At 45.1% G+C, this 17,853-nt stretch overlaps 1 protein-coding gene across 2 annotated transcripts in view; it reads left to right on the forward strand.

The window, feature by feature from the left end:
• The first annotated feature begins 3,518 nt into the window (after positions 1–3,518).
• CCDC80 (coiled-coil domain containing 80) overlaps positions 3,519–17,853 on the forward strand; it is a 35,737-nt gene continuing 21,402 nt past the window's right edge. Inside the window, exons 1-4 of one of the 2 annotated variants that reach the window (XM_079767211.1) lie at positions 3,519–3,688; positions 3,919–4,240; positions 4,655–6,552; positions 13,586–13,742. In XM_079767211.1, coding sequence (XP_079623337.1) covers positions 4,666–6,552; positions 13,586–13,742 — 2,044 coding nt within the window. In that variant the 5' untranslated portion in view covers positions 3,519–3,688; positions 3,919–4,240; positions 4,655–4,665. Of the gene's footprint in view, positions 4,241–4,654; positions 6,553–13,585; positions 13,743–17,853 lie in introns of both variants that reach the window. The other variant, XM_079767210.1, reaches the window with a different exon arrangement.

Below are 17,853 nucleotides of genomic sequence, written 5' to 3' on the forward strand. Positions count from 1 at the left end.
TAGGTCAGTGTGGGTCTGATCAGTTAGCACACCCCCTTCTGGATATGCCACCTTACATCTACTGATTTTCATCAAATAGCTACACCCTATCCTGTATCTCTAAAGCAATTTTGTTTCAAACATTCTGGCCTTTCTTCCCTCCAAATTACTATGCAACCAATGTCAGGTAGTTTCTTGTCAATGAATTCCAAAATTAGCATTTCTAAAATCTACTTTTGAATTTTATTTCTTTTACCTTTCTTTGACTCAGCATAAATCTCTCTCTCTCTCTCTCTCTCTCTCTCTCTCTCTCTCTCTCTCTCTCTCTCTCGTTTTTCTTGCTCGTCTCTGCTAATTAGTTACTGTTTCTTTCTTAGGTTATAGATGAGATGGAAAGATCTAAGTGGGGTTTTTTTTAATACATGGCTTTTAAATAATGGACTATAAGCCCCACTTTGAAGCCCCACTGAGAAGCCCCACTTTGCCAGTGTGTCTGTGTCGGGGGTGGGGAAGCATTAGGGAGACACCAAGATGGCAGTATTAGGTCATTTCCCATATATGTGTTGAGCGCGCCATCTGGTGGCTGAAAATTACAGAAGGGAAGACAACCTGAAGCTCCCAGGAAGACACACAGCTCAGGGTTGGGCTGGCTTCCCCTCTTAATCAAATCCTGGTCACTAAAGTGTTTGTATTTGAACTTTACTAGTGCACAGGTGACGAATGCAGTGCACATTGTTAGGAGGCTGGTGGAAGACTTGTGATATTTAAGAAAAAGGACAAGGCTTTAAGGATCTATTAAGGAAGGTGAAAAGTACTACTACAAAATTACTCTGGAAAGTAGGATTCTAAAAGTATAGTAAGTGCTCTGGTTGAGTAAATAAATGAGATTCTTCTATGAATATGGGAAACATAAAAAGGTATTAAAGGAAGAGAAATAAGAGAAAGTGTGGGAAGAAAATAAAAGGGGAGGCAGGAGAACACATGCTTTGTAGGTGGGTCAATTTTAGCGCTACCACTTATATTTGTGTGAGAGTAGGGAATGTATTTAAACTCCCTAGGCCTCAGTTTGTCCAATGGGAATAATTCTACCTATCTCCTAGGGATATTGGGAAGATTAGATAAAAGAATATATGAAAGTGCCAAGCCCAGAGCCCCACCTAAAAATGCTCAATAAATGATAGTTGTTATGAGTAAGGAGAATAGAAAGAAAAGACCTTGAAAGGGATAGTACAGAACACACTATGCTTTGAGAAAGGAAATAATATCCAGGACTGCATAACAAGCATGCCAAACTCAAAGGCTAACACGGGTCAAATAGACAAGGTTTAAGTTTATGTGGGCCGCAAAAAAAACAAAAGCTTCAATTTTCATAGAAACGTAGGTCTTTTTTGATAGAGACATGCTGAATACAAAGGGCTGAAATAAATGAGTAATCGTAACTTAGAATAATAGAATATTTTAATAAAAATTAATATTTTGCTTGAACATTAACTTACCAGACACTGAATAACTGCACAAATTAATAAGCATAATGCAAATAAACCAATTTTTCTGGTTCTCCAAAAGTGAAATATTTCCTGTTGTGCACACCAAACAAGTCAGTCCAAGACTAATGATGTGGCAATGGGCTGCTAAAATATTCGCTGCTAGATTTAGTGGAGAGAAATGGTGCGCCTGCGCATAAGATGCATAAAGGAAATGAATGCAACACGATTATAGTAATCAGTCATTAGCAAACGTTGTAGTTCATTATTAATAATCCTACATAATAAAAGGATAATATGCAAATTAACCATCACTCCGCTATGCCCACGATTGGGCCAGCGGGAGGTGCGGGGGGCGGAACTCGAGGTGGCCAGGGTGGCTGATCGGGCCGGCGGGAGGAGCAGGGGGCGGGGACTTGCGAGTCCCCGCCCCCCGAGTCCCCGCTCCCCGCTCCTCCCGCCAGCGCGATTGGCCACCGCGCTGCTGAGCAGGGACCGATGGGGCCGGCAGAAGGCGCGGGCGGCGGGACTCTGGGTGGCTGATCGTGCCGGCAGGAGGCGCTCCAATCGGCTGGTGGCCAGAGCCAAGGCCTGGGTCCCAGAGAAAAACTGGTGCTGGCGGAAAACTGGTGCCAGCAGCCAGGTGAAGGAAGGTCTATTGTACGAATCTTCATGCAACGGGCTTCTAGTTATGTATAACAGGATATTGTAAAAAATAGGTTATGAAATTTTTATTAAAACGTTTCTTACATACCATTATAGTGGCTGGGCCGCAGAAATATTCATTGTGGGCCGCATGTGGCCTGTGGGTCACAAGTTTGACATGCCTGCCGTATAACTTAGCACAGGTATTTGATCAACTTAAGTCTAAGAGGTGGAGCGCATGAAAGGAAACACCTTCTCTGACTGGACAAAGGGTCTGTGTCTGAAGCCCACCTTTATGCTTCAGTCACAAGAGTCTGTGAGGGCTCCAGAGCAGGGCCTTCCCTCTGGGCACCCCTTGGTCCTCAAGCTGTGGGCTGAGTGCCTTCCACTCAACCCCCTATAGGTCTTCAATTCCGTGCTGAGAGCTTATGAGAAGGAAAGGCATATGACCCATTGGAGATAGGCTGATCAAGGGGTAGCAACCGAGGACCAGGCTTTATTCTGTGAGAGTCGCCATTAGCATGGCCTAGTTTACAAAGGGCATTCTCAGAACCCTGGCTCACCACAGTTTGTGGCAATTCATACCGATGTCATTCTCTTAGAAAAGCTGGACAAAATGTTTGTGTAACTTGAGGCAACTTTCCACCCATCTGAAAGCTGAATCCCTATGACAGACCCAGGAGGTGGACACAGAGAGCTACCTCAGTCTCTTCTTTGGAACCTGATATGGCTATTTCGAACGATTGTCTAAAGCCCTATAGATATCTGAAGCTTTTGGAGAGCAAAATACTGCACCACACACACACACACACACACACTCACTCATGCCTCTGAGGAAGGTCTTAGCCTACCATTTCTAGGCAGAACCCAGAACTGTGCCCCTCCCCTGATGCAATGGCCGACTGGTCTCAGGGGAACAACAGCTATTGCCTGCATTTCTAACCTTTTACCAGCTTCCTTCCATGCCAAGGAGAAAACTAGAAGCAAGAATACAGTAATATGATCTCCAATTAGCATAAAATAAAAACAACCCAGTCATGTTTTCCACGGGCTTTTCCAACCTCAAACTAAATGCATAAAGCAGGGAGAAAAAGATAAAATTATATTCATGGAACTATAAATATATATACTATCTCTGTGTGTACGCCAAGCACCCTGACCCAAATGATTATCTGTCTCTAGGAAAACCAAGCAGCCAGATGCAGAAATCTGAGCATTTTCCCGTCCCGAAGTGCAGCGTGAGTACAGATGGGAAGGGAGAATATCCTGATTACTCGGTATGGAAGGGGTTAAGTTCTCAGCCATCCTATTCTGAAGTGATTTATGATGATGGGTAGTGTTTCAAAACTTTCCCCCACCCAAAGAACAGCCCTCTCCCTCCTCACCGAGTCCACTCTCAACGTGCTGAAATGGGAAGGAGGCGGTGTTTTGCTGATCTGTTAAATTCTTAGTGAAGTTTCCTTGATTTCCAGTGGCTGCTGTTGTTTGAGTTTGGTTTGGATAAAAACTGAGGTTGTCCTGGCATTCCTGGGACTGAATCCAGGCCAGAGGAAGAAGAAAACGAAGGAGAAGGAAAAGAGGTGGGGGGAAATAAAGGGAGGAGAGAGGCGCAGGAAAAGAGAAAAAGCCTATTTTCAACATCACATTCCTGTGTTTTCCCTCAGCCTGGGAAACATATTAATTCCAGTGCCTTTCCGCTCGGAGACAAAGGGACTAAGCCAGACTGTGGGGGAAAGGGTGATAAGAAGGATCCTGGAGCTCTAAAGAGAGCACAGAGTGAGACTGAGGGGCTTCCTGCCTGTCCACACAGGGATTGGCACACAGAGAGACAAGACCCAGCAGAAACGGCAGAAAAAATGGAGATGCAAAGACGTAAAGGGACAGCTCCCGTCACCTCATCCTACTTGTCAAGAAGGTAAAAAGACAGCCTGAAAGAAAAGAAGAGAGCCGCTGAGCCCTCAGGTCAGGACAGGCGACTTCGACTTCGGAGCTGGAGCTGCAGCGCGCCCCAGCCTCGCAAAGGAGACAGAGGGTTGGGAGGAGAGGCATTTCATCTAGGAGACTGACTGTCCTGGGACCACACTTCGGCTTGCTTGTTAAACCCTCTGCATTCCATCTCCATGAGCCACAGTGTAAGTGTGTAATCCTTTCTGTCTTTGGTGTGATTGCTTCTTTGTTGCTTGTTTGAAGAAGTGAAATGAGGTTCCTGTCAAAATTAACATGCTCGGTGTGCACTTTCTCTGGAGCATCAGAGAGTCGGACGAAAGGGTGCGAGCACGCGGAATGGGGCACCGAGTTGGGTTTCCTGCTGAACCTAACTGTCTCTGCGAAGTGCTGACAAATTATAGGGGCTTAAAAGTAACAGGATCTCGTCCTATTTTCCATTCCCTGACCTCCCTCCTTATTCTTCTCTAACCACCCCTTCCCCCAGTCTTGGGCCAAATTGGAGAAAGGGGAAATGCCCAGCTGTTTGCAATTAAATAAAATTTTCTTTCTTTTCTCCCCTTCCTCTCCCCTTTTGTCTCTGACCTCGCTGCCTCTCCAAGTGGATTGCACAATGACATGGAGAATGGGACCCAGTTTTACCATGCTGGTGGCCATGTGGCTGGTGTGCGGGTCACAACCCCACCCCCAGGCTGTGAATGGAGGGAGCCACGCAGGGCAGAGAGCGCCTCTGGTCTCCCCAGCGCACAGGAGGCCAGCTCGGCTGCTGAGGCACACGGGGAGGTCTCAGGGAGGCGAGAGAACCGCGCCGGGAGATGGACCCCTTCAGCCTCTCCAGAGAAGGCGCAGCGTGCCGGTGCTGAGAATCGCCCACGAAAAGGCCCCGCTGGACCTCCACGGGGCCCTGGGGAGGCCGGAGCGGCGACCGGCAGCCCGGGGTTCTCCCCGGGACATGGTCCGAGATGAGGGGTCCTCGGCTCGGTCCAGAACGCTGCGCTTCCCCGCCGGGTCCAGCTCTCCCAACATCCTGGCCAGCTTCGCCGGGAAGAACCGCGTGTGGGTCATCTCGGCGCCCCACGCCTCGGAAGGCTACTACCGCCTGATGATGAGCCTCCTGAAGGCCGACGTGTACTGCGAGCTGGCCGAGCGGCACATCCAGCAGATCGTGCTGTTCCACCAGGCGGGCGAGGAGGGCGGCAAGGTGCGCAGGATCACCAGCGAGGGCCGCGTGCTGGAGCAGCCCCTGGACCCGGGCCTCGTGCCCAAGCTGATGAGCTTCCTGAAGCTGGAGAGGGGCAAGTTCGGCATGGTGCTGCTGAAGAAGACGCTGCAGGTGGAGGAGCGCTACCCCTACCCCGTCCGGCTGGAGGCCATGTACGAGGTCATCGACCAGGGCCCCGTCCGCAGGATCGAGAAGGTCCGGCAGAAGGGCTTCGTGCAGAAGTGCAAGGCCTCGGGGCTGGAGGGCCAGGTGGTGGCGGAGGCGGACGGCGGCGGCGGCGGCGGCGGGGGCGCACGCGCCTCCAGTGAGAAGAGGAAGGAGGACCTGCGGAGGGCGCACGTGCCACCCACCAGGGACAGTCGGGCCAAGGTGCCGAGGAAGCCGGCGGCCACCGCCGCCACCACCACGGCCGCGCCCCCGCCGCCGCCCCCGACCCCCAGGGCCACCACCCTGCCTCCCGCTCCAGTGCCCACGGCCACGCGGGCCACCGCGCGGGTGGTGACTGCAGCGGCCAGACCCACCACCACCACGGCCTTTCCGACCACGCAGCGGCCCTGGACCCCCCGGCTGCACCCCTTCTCGGACGCCCACCGGCCCCCAGCCACCGCCGAGGTGACCACGGCCAGGGGTGCCGTAGCCTCGGGGCATCTCTACCCCCCGCCCAGGAAGGAGCAGCCGAGGGAGAGGCCGCCGAGCACCCGCAGGCCCGGCAAGGCCAGCGGCTCCGAGGGCCTCCCGGCCTCGCCCGCGCCCCCCTGGGAGCACAGCGCCCGGGCGGTCCCCGGCCGCTCCCGGGACAACCGCACCGACCGGCGGGAGCACGGCCACCGGGACCCCGCCGCGGTGCCAGGCCCTCACAAGCCGGCAAAGGGGAAGCCCCCCAAAAAGAAAGCCCAGGACAAGATCCTCAGCAACGAGTACGAGGACAAGTACGACCCCAGCCGGCCCACCGCCTCTCAGCTGGAGGAGGAGCTGCAGGTGGGGAATGTGCCCCCGCAGAAAGCAAAGGAGTCCAAGAAGCATGACAAGCTGGAGAAACCCGAGAAGGAGAAGAAGAAAAAGGTGAAGAATGAGAAGGCGGACAAGTTGCTCAAGAGCGAGAAGCAAGCGAAGAAGGACAAGGCTGAGAAAAAGAGCCGGCCCGAGAAGGAGAAGAGCAAGAAGAAGAAGGCGGAGCAGGACGGCTACCTGAAACCCACCTCCAAGTACCTCACGCCGAGTCCCAAGAAGCTGGTGGCCGACCTGCTGGGCTCCTTCGAAGGCAAGCGAAGGCTCCTGGTAAGTAACCTTCTCCTGGGCATTGTTCTGGGGGGCTGAGCGGGGTTCGGGGTGTTGTTGTTTTTATTCTGAAACCACATTGCTGGACAGCAGACCTGGCTGAACCTGTGCGGTGTGCAGGAGATGGGGAGGTGTGTCAGGGAAGGGCAGCCCGGCCAGCAGCTCCTTCGGGTTTCCATGCTCGGTGAGTCTTTCTCACGCAGACTCAGAGCCCTTGGCCAGGGGACCTTAGACATGAACCCAGGGACGCACCGGTGGTGGCCGGGCTTCCTCCAAACCCATCAGTACCCATCCCCCATCTCCACTCCTCTCTTCCAAGGGATAGTTCTGGATACAGCTCCATTTTACTAAGTTCAATGAACAACAAACAGAATGAAGAAGTTCCTAAAATGGTATGCATTGACTCTGAAACCCTTAGGGAAAGGGTTTCTCTCTTCATGATCCGAGAAACCAGAAGCATGAGTACGGGGAAATAAACAAGGTTTCTCCTCTCTCCCCTTATTAGGTCTATATCAAGAACTGGAAAACTCAAAGGGGAAAGTAAGGCAGCCTCAGTGGAGAGTAGGCGTGACTGGGAGTGGGGAAGGGCCCTTTTCGGTGTGACCCTCATGAATGTTTTTAAATCAGCTGTCTGAAACCTTCATCCCTTTATTAAAGGCTGTCTCTTCCGTCACTGCCCAACCAGTAAGAGGCCAAAAGGATGGAGTGTGAGGAGCTGGATTAATTGCTCTAATTTCCAATACCCTAAAGACACATATGAATGTGGAATCCAGATGTCAGTTGCCCTGAGACGCTATAAAATGAACATGAACGTGTGTGTGTGTGTGTGTGTGTGTGTAAGGAGACAAGCAGTCCTTACTTCCACTTTGTCTCTTTTTCTGAGTGCCAGTAGGATTGAGTGAGTCACAGTTACATCTCAGTAGCTATCTATTTGGCCATTATTTGCCACCATCCAAAGAATAACAACAGCATTTTGTCAAACCCCAGAAAAAGGGCTTCGGACAGGAATTAGCCCCATCCTAAAGGTAAGGGCATTTCTCATCAGCAAAGGGAACATGGTTTCTTCTCCTCTCCAAGTCTCCTTACCCACTCTTCTAGTGCCCTTCCAGGATTTTACCCTTTGCTTCTTAATGTTGTCATTCTACTCCAGGCTGTCCAAGAGGAAAAGAGTACTATACAATTTAGAGAAAAAGATCAGGAATTAATGTTGGGTGATATGCATCAAGAATGATTCCCTCAGGTACCTGGATGGCAGGGAGCCATCTTGTGACACTGAGGACATCATCTATCCTACTGAAGGCACAAGGTGACTCCACACCCTGCATTTCCCCACCAAACAAGCTAGGCATTCTTCTCTCAGGGCATTGCTCAGAGGGGTTTTTTAGTTGTGTTTTTTTTTTCCAATCTGGCCTAAATTTTAATTAATGATCTGAGCCATAGAGACTCTGGTATCCATCTATCTTTAGTGGTTTCAAAAGTTTAAATGTGCATTTGAAGTGTAATTTAGAGCAGAGTCCCTTGTGGTATTTATCATGGGTGGGGCATGTCCCTAAATTCTCTTAGCTGTCCCATCAATAGTGTATTTATGTGTTAGGACAAAACCCAAGTTTTTATTGATTCTACAGGTTTTGTGTATGTGTGTGTGTGTGTGTGTGTGTGTGTGTGTGTGTGTGTGTTATTTTTTGTATGTTGTTACTTGTTTTAACCAGAGCCTTAAAGTAACTATATAAACTAAGGCGAGCAGAGGATAGGTTGCCAGAGTAGTTTAACAGCTACTTGATTATTCCCAGAGTAAATAAATTTAAATGGAAAAGTTCCAGTAGAACCAAAAGAATCACTGATTTCAGAGTAGAACCCTACCTGGTACTTGAATGGTTTGCTAGAGAACCCATGGGGGAGAAACTGCTCTCTTTGGGCTGGGAGAAAACGTTAGTGGTGTGCTCTGTTGCCCTCATCCTGAGTACCTGGGACTTTGTCCAGCCTGCTAAAGAACATCACCCAATCCTGCCATTTAGCCAACAAGGCAGGCAAAGTGTTCCTCATGGTCAGGTTTTAACCAGGCGAAAATAATCACGGGTAAACTGTCAGGATTGTAATTGTGCACCTATGGGTAAATACTTCCATTACCGCTAGTTTATGAGTCAAAAGAAAAGGGTTTTTATACATATCCCTAGTATTAGTCATGCCTTTTATTTCCCTCCCTTTCTCTCCCACTCCCTTAGTCAGAGATTTGAAAGCCCAGCTGGGTCTTTTCTGCTTTTAACAGTATCCCTGATCATAAATTTCTAGCAAATGAAACTCAGATGACAGCTTCTGCTGATGTCATGTGAGGCAAAACAGAAACCAGCTGGGATTGCTCATGGCAACGTTGCTCTGGGTGGCTGGTAAGAGGACTGGGTTTGTTATTACACCGAAAGCCCCAACAAGAGGCATCTCAGCCTTGTAATCCCCGTGTGCTCAGCTGATGACTGTATCAGAACTGTTTTCTAAATAGCTAATGACATCTAAAATAAGAATGGATTAGAAAAGACAAGATGAAATAAGCATATGCAATATTGGAGAGAAAAGACTCTTTGACGAGACAGAGAGGAGACTTGTGTTTCTGGGTGAAAGACATAGTTGGTGCCATTGATCGTTTTTCCACTCATTTTCCCCACCCAACATGGCTGATGTTATTCAGGAAGCTGGGGATTCAATTAATATTCATTAAGGTTTTGCATTTTGTTCAAGTACAGCTGACAACATATACCTCTAACTGGCCTCAGTCTAACAAGTGAGCTCAAACTTAAATGAGGTTTGAATTCCAAGAAACTGCGCTGGCCTTTGAGCTTATCTTTCCAACGTTTCAGTAACCTGGTACCCTGTTACAATTTATCACAAACCTCCAATGCTTTGCATTTATTAATATCATTTTTAGAAAGCATCACATAACCTCTACTTAAGCAATTAGTTAGAGAAACACTGGCAGCAAAGGTATAGGTTGTGGCTGGGCGAACAGCATCCTAGAAGCCTTCAAAGGAGCTAAAGGAGGACCCAGGTGTCCTCGTCTTGGGCCTGAGGTCATTTCTTCAAACCCCCTGCCTCTCAGTCTGTCAAAGAAAAGGGGTACATCCTGCCAGGGGCTATTTGAGACTGTGCAGTTTAATTTTTCATGACAATCCTGTGAAGAAAGACTTAACTCCATTTTACAGACAAGGAAACAGAAGCTTAGAGCTGTTGAGGCTCCCAAGGTGAACAGTTAATATATGGCAATGCCAAAATTAGAACTCAGGTATGTCTGATTTTAAAGCTCATGCTCAAGCCACTCCCCCATTCCTATGGAGTGAATATGGGGCATATGCCATAAAGTGAAGGGGAAACTTCCCTGTTAATTATTCGAACACAGATATTTAAAAATTCATTTCACACCTTAAATCACTCAGATAAATGGTAAGGCATAGCAGTTGTCAACATTTGTGCAAAGCACCAATGTAGAATTTCTGCCTTGAATACCCAGCTAATTCTCTGCACTTCAACTGGCTGGCTTTCCCAGCAGTCAGTCAAGAACAATAGATTGAATCCCAGTTAACCTAAACCCTCAGACTGGCTGGTGTCAGTGTGGGGGTGACAATGGTGAGAATATAGATAAGCTGTTTATCACTTAAACATTGGACTATGTGGAGTGTAGCTGTCAAACCATCATTTTGTGCCAAGAATCTACCTACTTGTCAATTGACAAGAGGCCTCATAGTGCTGAATTGCAAAGATTCAAGTTCAAGTTTAAGCATTCTTTGAAGCTCTGGTAATTCAAGTGGGTTCATACTTTCAACTTTACTTCAGAAATCTGGATATTGGAATAGCAATATACTTAATTGATTTAATTTTAGAAAAGGATATAAAGTTCTGGTTTACTAAGACAAACTGCTACCTTAAGTGCTGTTTTCCAGAATTTCATAATTATCTAGTGTTTTTAGCCTAACACAATATGTAGAATAACCTGAGACTTAAAATACTTCCCCCTAGCATTTCCCATTCCTGTTCACTCCCTTTATTAATGTAAACTGGCTTCATTATACTCTGAGGCTCCTTGTGCCAACACACTGTTGGAACAGAAACATAAAAAAGAACCACAACACAGTTCTAAATTTAAGAGACATGCCCTGATTTATCGCCAACAAACTGCAAAGAGGCCAAGTACCAGACAATAATGTTTACTGAGAAGTCCTAGGATGCTCTCTTTAGGAAGAAGGGATTGGAAATGGTTACCATTTTAAGTACTGCTTGAAATACTGCCAAACTAGAAAATTAATTGGATGGAGATGCCAAAACACAGAAAAAGAAACCTTAAAATATATTCAGATGATCAGCCTCTTCTACTTTCCCTGATGTGAACTTGAGGAACAGATTAAACCAACTGGTTTGTGGGCTGCAGCTAGACACTCATAGGCAGGGGACCACTGTGTTTCTGAGTCGCTCCCCTCTCCTGGCTGGAATGATCTATGTAACCTGAGGGACGTGGGCCAGAGTTTGCTCTCCTAATAACCATGGGCACAGCAGTGGTAGGGGCTGGAGCTTCAGTGCCATAAGCATAAAATATAATAGTGAATCAAGGTAATTCATAAATTCCAAGTGAACAGGGCAGACTCTAAGAACAGTAATTAAAAGGAAGAAGTGATTGTCGAGACATAGAAAAGACTTTAGGGAGGATGCTGCATTTGAAGAATGTCTCAGCATCAGATAAGTTGGAGGGGACCAGAGGGTTTTCTGGGTGGGATGGGCAATATAGGCCAAGGCAGAGGAAGGAATGTGGGTGAACTATTCAGAGGCGACATACATGTATGGTACTTGGGTACACACAGCCTTACACACATCTTTTTATTTATTTTGCTCAGTTTTCTCACTATTTTGTAAGGTTGGCAGGGAAGTTGTTTCACTGTAAAGATAAGAAAACTAAGTAAGGTTCAAAAGGTTAAATGACCTTATTAAGGCTACATGGAAGCCAGGGGTTGAATAAGGATTAAAATACAGGCCCTCCAACTTGGACTATAATCACCATTTCTCTATGCCACTCTGCCAAGATTCCTTTCATGTCGTAATTTGGAATGGTCTGGCTATGGGTGAAGAGGGCACATAAAGGAGAGTAGGAAGAAAGGTTAGCAAGAGAGAGCCTAGGGCAAGATCACTGAGTGCCAGCAACTGGGAAATGAGTCATGAAAGATGAATGTCACCTCAAGGTGGGTTAAGGTACCCTTGGGCAAAGGTCCCAAGATGAAAATAAACATTATTAGAGCTTCTGGTTTATTATAGTGTGATTCCTACTGGGTGTTCATTGGCCTAAGACTACTGTGTTCACAGATCCCTGGGAGAAACTTCCAGATGGGAGGATGAGGTTCTGTATATATCATGTGAAATTCTCAATTATCTGGTATGTACAAGGGGGAGAAGAGCAGAGAGCATTTTGAAGACTCTTGAAATCCTGTCTGTCATATCATGGTCTGTCCATGGACTTTAAAGGTTCATGACAAAGTGTGAGATGAATAAAATGGAGTCTATGTATGGATTTGAAATTATAGAGACAGGTAACTATCAGTCATTTAGCCTCTGGGCAACTGTGCCCTAGAGACTCCTCTAAACATATTCTAAACATGGGCTTATCCTTCATTTAGAGTAGGGAGTCCAAAATCATAACCAGTAAATCTTACCTTTGTTTTGACTATTTTGTGTTCTCACTTAAACATTCACTTTATTTATCTCAAAATAGTGTATTTGTAAGCAAAGAATAACCAGCAAGAAAAACATAAAACATCCCAACTGAAAATAAAACTCCCAAGATTTGGGTTACCATAAACACCTAAGCAAATATTTTCAGATGTCATATATCTAATTAAAAACTAACAAACAAATCCAAAATGCCATTACTATCTCTTTTTATAGCCACCTTAAGTCTTTTTTAAGGCTAAGTAGAATCAATGAATAAATTTGATTATTTTTCCTTCTGGAAAATTACATTTCTTAAACAAGCATATTCTACCCATCATGTCCAACTGAACTGGCTTATAAACACAAAATAAAAAATAAATGAAATCATGTCTACTTAAAATAAATAACAATCTGAGAAAACGATATAACTTTATCCCAGAAAACCTTTGTTAATGTTCCACCCTAAAGTTATTGCACACATCTTGATTTCCATGAGGGATAGTATTTTGTCAAGCATAGACAATTCTTAGAAGGGAAAGCCTCCAGGAAGCAATAAACATCTCTGACGGAGAAAAATAAACAGCAGAATCAAGCTGGGACCAGATATTAACCGTTTTGAGAAAGAATTTGAGAGGTTTCAATATGGTAACTCCCGCCCTGAGAAATGCCATGTGACAGACTTCAGAATCATTTTATAAGGTTAGATGGGCAAGTAGAGAAGTGGCTGATATATTTGAATGTCGTCAAATGGGATAACATGTATAGAGGCTGACTTCTGAGCCCAGTGATGAGTTAGCAAATGATGAGTAGACAGTGTTCATAGCAGACATCAGACATCGATTGTTCCAGAGTGCCCAAGGCCTGGCTATGAAACTCTCTCAACCCTGTGAGACATGAAATAATAGTAGTAACCACTCAATTAACAAATGTCAGAGCAGCCAATTAGGATAAGTAAGATTTGTCAAGCAATTTTTACATTCCAAGTATTTATGCAGTGCCCACAACAGCCTTGCACAATAAGTTCTGCTGTGCAGAGTTCACAAGTGAGAAAACCAAGACACATGGACACTAGTAAGGAATGTAAAGAGTAGAAATGAGGAGAAAAATCTAAGCATCCTGGAGCCATTTAAAAATAAAAACCCTTTACAAACAGTCTTTTGGCCCTGATTATGCTAACTGTCCAACAAAACCATATAGTCTAGTCTAGTTTAGCTTAGCTTAGCTTAACTTAGTTTAATTTAGTTTTGGTGTCAAGTCACTACCAACCCTCTATTCCAAGTCATCCCTTTGGATTTTGCCTCAGTGTAAAACTATCAGTATGAATTAATATTTGCTTGCCTTCGCCCACCTCCAGCTGATCACCGCTCCTAAGGTTGAGAACAACATGTATGTGCAACAGCGAGATGAATATCTGGAAAGTTTCTGCAAGATGGCCACCAGGAAAATCTCTGTGATCACCATCTTTGGCCCTGTCAACAACAGCACCATGAAAATCGACCACTTCCAGCTAGGTTCTCTTAACCATTTTAATTATATTATTGTTTTTCTCTTAGCTAAGGTGGGACAAATTGTATGGGAGAGGTCGGTGGGGAATCACAGGAAACTTCAGATATCCAGAGGGCTCTTTGCTTTGGCAACAAAGTTTAGTTGTGCCTAACGTTTATTTGCATAACCATTTCCAATGGTTCTGGTTTAAGTTTTTGGCACTTTAAATGAAAAATTTGCAAGTACTCTATGGTTTGAAAGCCAGTAAGGTGGAGAAAAAGGAGAGAAGTAATACAGCAGGGGGAGAACCAGAGAGGTATTCAGAAATTTTCTTCTGGATTCTGAGTCTTCTTGCCTGTGAGTAACATCATCTGATCTTCCTGCAGCCTTCATACTGCAGGCAACTCACTCACAGATAGGGACCTGCCAGACCCTTGAACTACTTGAGTCTGGCAAGGCTGGGGAGGGAATTAACCAGGGCTGAAAGAAGCTATTAAGATAAATGAAAAGTCACTGAAATGTGGACTGAACTATGCCCAAGTCCTTTTGGAGAGCAGAAGAATTTGGCTGAATGTAGAGTTTTTGCAATTTTTCATATTAATGATGCGTGTGGGACTCTTGAAGTATCATTGGGCAGCTGAGATCTAACTCATTGCAGTTCCCCTGGGAACATTGAAAGACTTACTGGGAGTAGTTAAGCCTCAGAGTCAGAAGCCCCAAATCTGCCCCACCCATTTATTCTCTAATTATTACATCTCCAGGGCTTTAGTTAGTTAGTTAGTTAGTTAGTTAGTTAGTTAATCCTCACCTGAGGATATTTTTCCATTGATTTTTTTAGAGAGAGTGGAAGGGAGGGGGAGAGACACAGAGAGAAACATAGATGTGAGAAAGACTCATCAATTAGTTACCTAGTGATGGAGCCTGCAACCGAGGTGCATGCCCTTGACCAGAATCCAAACCTGGAACCTTCAGTCCAACGGCTGACAATCTATCCACTGAGCCAAACCAGCTAGGGCAGGGGGTTTATTTTTAAAAACCTTTTTCTTACATGCTTTGTCTACTTTTTTATTCTCATTTAACTATAAAGAAAATACTTCCTATTCTACCATTTATATATTCTGTATGTTTTTCATAAAATACATTACATCTGAAAACATCTGAAAGGATGTAAAACAGACTTTCCCCACTAGTTAACATTTAACTTCAATATATATAACACGTTAGCTCACAGATTTTTCTGTCATGTGATCTTAGTATAATTGAACACATAGTCATAATTATGTCATGATAATGTCAATTTGGTTTTTAATATGGTCTAGCTTTCTAAGTCATATTTTTATTGTGGTAAAAACACAATATGAGATCGACCCTCTTACCTGATTTTTAAGTTCATAGTACGGTATTGCTAACCTTAGGCCAGTGGTCAGCAAACCGTGGCTCGCGAGCCACATGCAGCTCTTTGGCCCCTTGAGTGTGGCTCTTCCACAAAATACCACGGCCTGGGCGAGTCTATTTTGAAGAAGTGGCATTAGAAGAAGTTTAAGTTTAAAAAATTTGGCTCTCAAAAGAAATTTCAATCGTTGTACTGTTGATATTTGGCTCTGTTGACTAATGAGTTTGCCGACCACTGCCTTAGGCACATGTTGTACAGCTGATCTCTAGGATGTATTCAGGTAGGAAGTTTTAGTTATACATTTTCTTTCATTAGCCCACCTTCCCCTCCTGACATAGATCCAAAGGAAAATTAAAAGCCTCTTTCCCAATGTCCCACCCTAAACCATTGTGGATCAGTGATTTATCTGTGGATGTGCTGTGTGTGTGTGTGTGTTTGGCAGGGGGAACAACAACAACTAAATGTCCTTACCTTAACTGAAACAACAGGCATACAAACAGAAGACACCAAAGAAGTTGTGGAGTCAAACAAACCATTTCAAAAACACAGTCACTGCCTCTTTGTTGTGTGAACATCTTGGGCCAAGCTATTTCCTAATTCTCAGCTTAAACATAGTTGTCTGTATTTCCAGGCTATGGTGAGGATTTAATAAGGCAATGTATGTAAATCGCCATCACATAATGAGCACTATCACTGTGGTCATCATCACCACCGTCGGTTCTGGCAGGCATCTGGAGATCAGTTAGCTGTCATAGGGAGTAGAGCACCAATAATTGAAATATACTTGTAATCGTTTTCTGCTGTTTACAGAATGTTGACAGTGAACTCTCACAACTGCTCTGCAAGGTTAGGCTGTATTACTACTACTGGTGATAATACCCCAAAGGCACATGTTCAGTGGTTAACTGGGATTCAACCATTTGCTTCCTGGATTTTCAAATAGTAGCATGAGCCAGTGAGCTCAATTACGACCCAGATGTCTGGAGAGGAAGTAGGTATTCAATCCAGTGCAGGAACGGGTTCTGGCTGGTGATGAAAATTCTTCCCCAGGTGTTCCCAATGTCAAATGTGTTAACCACTGACTTTCACACAAAGAATTCTCAAGTCTTATTTGAGGGGTGTTTGGGAAAATTATTATGTCTCCTACCTCATCCTCTATATGGTTCTGTTATAAGCATCTGGTGCTGCCTTGGCAAAATGTTAGCATTAATCCTGCTGTTTTCTAGACATCTGGATTGAATATGAACTGTAGAGGGACTGAGGTTTTCTTTTTTGCCCTATTAGAAGTCAGGTATTGTGATTTTGGGTGTTTGCCTGTCACTGAATGGCAGCTTGGACATGGTTTGGGGTGCTTTTATCTTGTTCCTCACTTAGTTCCTGGAAGGCCTTTCTGTCTTTGTGTCATGTCCCAGGTTACCCTTATGGGAAAGGCCGTAGTACTTTCAGCCAAGACTGGGAGTCAGCCATGGGAAAGTAGGAATTGGCGTGCTTCATGGTCTCAGTGAACCAAACTCCAGCCTTGACCGATTTTCAGCTGGAAATCTATCAGATGGCCTTACTTTCCTTAAAAATAAATCAAGCACTCTGTACTCTTCCAGGCTTTTACTGGACCTAAAAAGCAGAGGCCCACATACAATTCCAGTGTGAGCTGTCCTCCCACCTGCTTCATCTTCTTAAATGTATGTGAACTATAGATGATAGACCTACGAATACCAGGAAACTTACCTGAAGATTTCAGGCATCAGCTTAACAAACTTATCCAGGCTTGAGCAAATTCCAATGCAGCATAAGCCCATCTGCTTTTGCCAGCCCAGAGTGTTATATAGGAGGGTTTAGAATGACCTAACACATAAAAGCATTCTTAATTGCTAGTGGCATTTAAAATGTTGATGTAGGCCCTTGCTGGTTTGGCTCAGTGGGACTGAAGGGTCTTGGGTTTGATTCCAGTCAAGGGCACATGCCTGGGTTGTGGGCTTGATCTCTAGTAAGGGGTGTGCAGGAGGCAGCCGATCAATGATTCTCTCTCATCATTGATGTTTCTATCTCTCTCTCCCTCTTCCTTCCTCTCTGAAATCAATAAAAATATATTTAAAAAAATAAAATATCGATCTAGGATGGAATATGGAATTCATAGGTGAATTTCTTTAAAAAAATCCCAAACTTTTATGAGTATAAAAGAATACATTTCAGCATAAAATACTCTCTGATTTTTTATCCTGTTGAAGAGAATTATTCTTTCAGGACAAGTTTCACAACCACCAGGATCCATAAAAATGCAGAAATGCTGCTTTCCCTCAGGAAAAATTGACCCTTTGCCCCAACTCCTCCTTTCATCACTGGTGACACAGTCTGGCAGCTGCCTTCTCTAGACCCTGTCACCCTGTGCTGGGAGGCAAGGCTGGGTGAGTGAGCAGATTTCCAGACACTGGCTGCAGTGTCCTTCTCTGTTTATTTATCAATCACTCTGTGCCCTAGAGGCTAGAGAGGCTGTCTCTGAACTTGTTTAGTCATCCCATTCCACTGCCCTCAGCTGCCTCTAGCATCCAGTGTATCAGTGTCAAGATCAGCCCCTGACAATCAAGAAGTGTAAAGTGCCCCATAAGTCAAATGCTTGAAGTGTTTGAAGAATGTCATCAGAGAAGGTATTATAAATATCATAATTTTTAAAAGTGGGTGGATTTAACAGAGGTGTCTTGAAACTAAGTAAAATTTTTTGGTACCTGCTGACTCTATCAAGGTTCTTT

Source organism: Cnephaeus nilssonii (assembly GCF_951640355.1).
Source record: "Cnephaeus nilssonii genome assembly, chromosome: 3".
NCBI classification, from domain to species: Eukaryota; Metazoa; Chordata; class Mammalia; order Chiroptera; family Vespertilionidae; genus Cnephaeus; species Cnephaeus nilssonii.